The sequence below is a fragment of the Nanorana parkeri genome, unplaced genomic scaffold, assembly GCF_000935625.1.
Source record: "Nanorana parkeri isolate BGI_ZX_2015 unplaced genomic scaffold, ASM93562v1 scaffold2589, whole genome shotgun sequence".
NCBI lineage: Eukaryota > Metazoa > Chordata > Amphibia > Anura > Dicroglossidae > Nanorana > Nanorana parkeri.
Genome location: NW_017308857.1, coordinates 40,700 through 42,773, shown reverse-complemented (window position 1 = coordinate 42,773; position 2,074 = coordinate 40,700). Strand labels below are relative to the sequence as shown.

Here is a 2,074-nt window from a genome sequence, read left to right as displayed (position 1 = left end):
CTGGAGGATCGGAGCGGGGAGGGGGGAATCCAGTCACTCCCCTGTCACGGCAGCGAGCTGTGACAGGATAGAGAAGTGAGCGAGCGCCGGTATGTGTCCTCTCACCTCCCGATCTACTGAGCCGACCTGTCACAGTCTCATTGTCACATGTCAGATCGAACCATGAGGATGAGCGAAAAGCACCCGCCTCGTAGTTCTACTTTAAAACCAGCTAACGATGTGACCGTCCAGAGCTGCCTCCTGAGGTACCTGGATCTGGTCAGAGTACATGCACCTCGTTTTATGCAGCCGCATTTTGTTGGGGCCATTAAAATTCCACAACGCACATGGCCTGTGGCGCGTCGCTCAGCACAGACTGACCCACTTACCGCTCGGAGTGGCCACCACCGGCTCCGCCTGCCTCTGCTCTTCACTGGCGGGGGCGTTCAGGGATATGATCAGCACCATTCCCAGGCTGGTCCCCACCCAGAGGCACGGGAGGGGCGACGGGTCGTTCTTCCGGGCGAAGGACTCCATGAAGTACAGGGCAGTGACGGCCTCTTTGGTCTCCTTATCAATGCTTGACACGCTGGAGCTGCGAGATCGGCTGAAGGAGCTCTCCCGGCTTTCTGCAAGAAAAAAGAAGGTCAGCCTGGTCCAGTAAGATTTGACGATGACAAGTCACGGGGCTCAAGTAAAGCTCCTTGTCCTGGTGGTAAATCTTTATGAATTGAGTCTACAGTGTGCTCTGTGGTGCGCCGTGGTGCGCAAAATTATACACGTGCGTTTTTTCATACATTAAAGGAGAACTATGAGGGGGTGATTTTCATAGTTGGAGCCGACGTGTGACAATGAAACTGTCACACGTCGGCTCAATAGATCGGGAAGTGAGAGAACACATACCGTCACTCACTTCTCGATCCTGTCCCTGCAGAGAGTGGTGACCGTCACTCACGGCTCCCTGCAGGGATCACTCCCCTGTCCGATCCTCCAGCGCTGACTGGCGGAACGGACGGGGGCGGGGGGCGGGTACAGCTGGCTCTGCCTCTAGATGGGCGGAGCCAGCTGTCACTCACGCAGCTGGGCGGATCCAGACAGTAATGTCGGGATCCGTCCCGGTTGCGGCGCTCTCAGTATACAGTGAGCTGCAGCTCGCAACATACTGAGCTTTGGGTGACGGGAGGACGCTAGTATATGTCCTCCCGTGACCCTTAAGAGAACTATGGGGAAAAATACTCACCCCATAGTTCTCTTTTAATGCTAAGGGCCTGTTCACATCAGGTCCTGATCAGGTCCTTATCAGGTGCGGATCTGCAGACTGATTCAGTGCGTTTCTGCCACGTTTTGGCCGCGTTTTTGATGTGTTCCAGTTAAAAAAAAAAAAAATTGTTTACGCGTTTCCGGGGCCACGCCCCCTTCGTCAGAACATGGCCTCAACCACACTCGTGCAGCAATAAATAGTGACGTGTATTAGTACGGGGCCAATGAGCAGCGCTCAATGATAAGGGAAGCCGCCTCTCGGGAGGGCGTCTTGGTTGCCATAACAGTAATACAGCGCTTCTTCCGGGCATCCGCCTCTAAAGGTGATATATAGCCGACAAGCCGTCCCGAGAGGCGGCTTCCCTTATCATTGAGCGCTGCTCATTGGCCCCCTTCTAATACACATCACTATTTATTGCTGCACGAGTGAGGTTGAGGCCATGTTCTGACGAAGGGGGCGTGGCCCCCGGAAACGCGTAAAACGAAGGAGTCCTGTGCTGGTACACAGGTGACTGCGCAGCCCATTATAGATGTCGTCCAGGCTTTGCTGGAAAGCTTTTATTCTGATTCACTATTGTGAGTATGTTTTTATCCTGTTTTGCAGCTTCTATTATTAAAAACCATCTACACTAGGGAGAGGGCGCCCTTCTCTTTTGTTCTTTTCCCAAAATGTTTGTGAACACCTGAGCAAAACACTTACTATGTGGCAAAAATGTAGCACCGGTTTGGGAAAGACCCTTTTCTGTTCCTGCGTGGCCCCTGTGCACAAAGCCAGTTTCATGAAGACATGCTTTGTCCAGTTTGGTGTGGGGGGGGGGGGGGACAGCGTGGCCCC

General features: G+C 53.6%; 1 protein-coding gene across 1 annotated transcript in view; it reads right to left on the bottom strand.

Annotated features, from left to right (window-relative positions):
* Positions 1-2,074, bottom strand: part of LOC108801972 (syntaxin-binding protein 5-like) — a gene marked incomplete at its 5' end in the record, with an annotated part of 44,930 nt that overhangs the window by 19,418 nt on the left and 23,438 nt on the right. Inside the window, one exon of the mRNA XM_018573877.1 lies at positions 369-608. Coding sequence (XP_018429379.1) covers positions 369-608 — 240 coding nt within the window. The remainder of the gene's footprint in view (positions 1-368; positions 609-2,074) is intronic.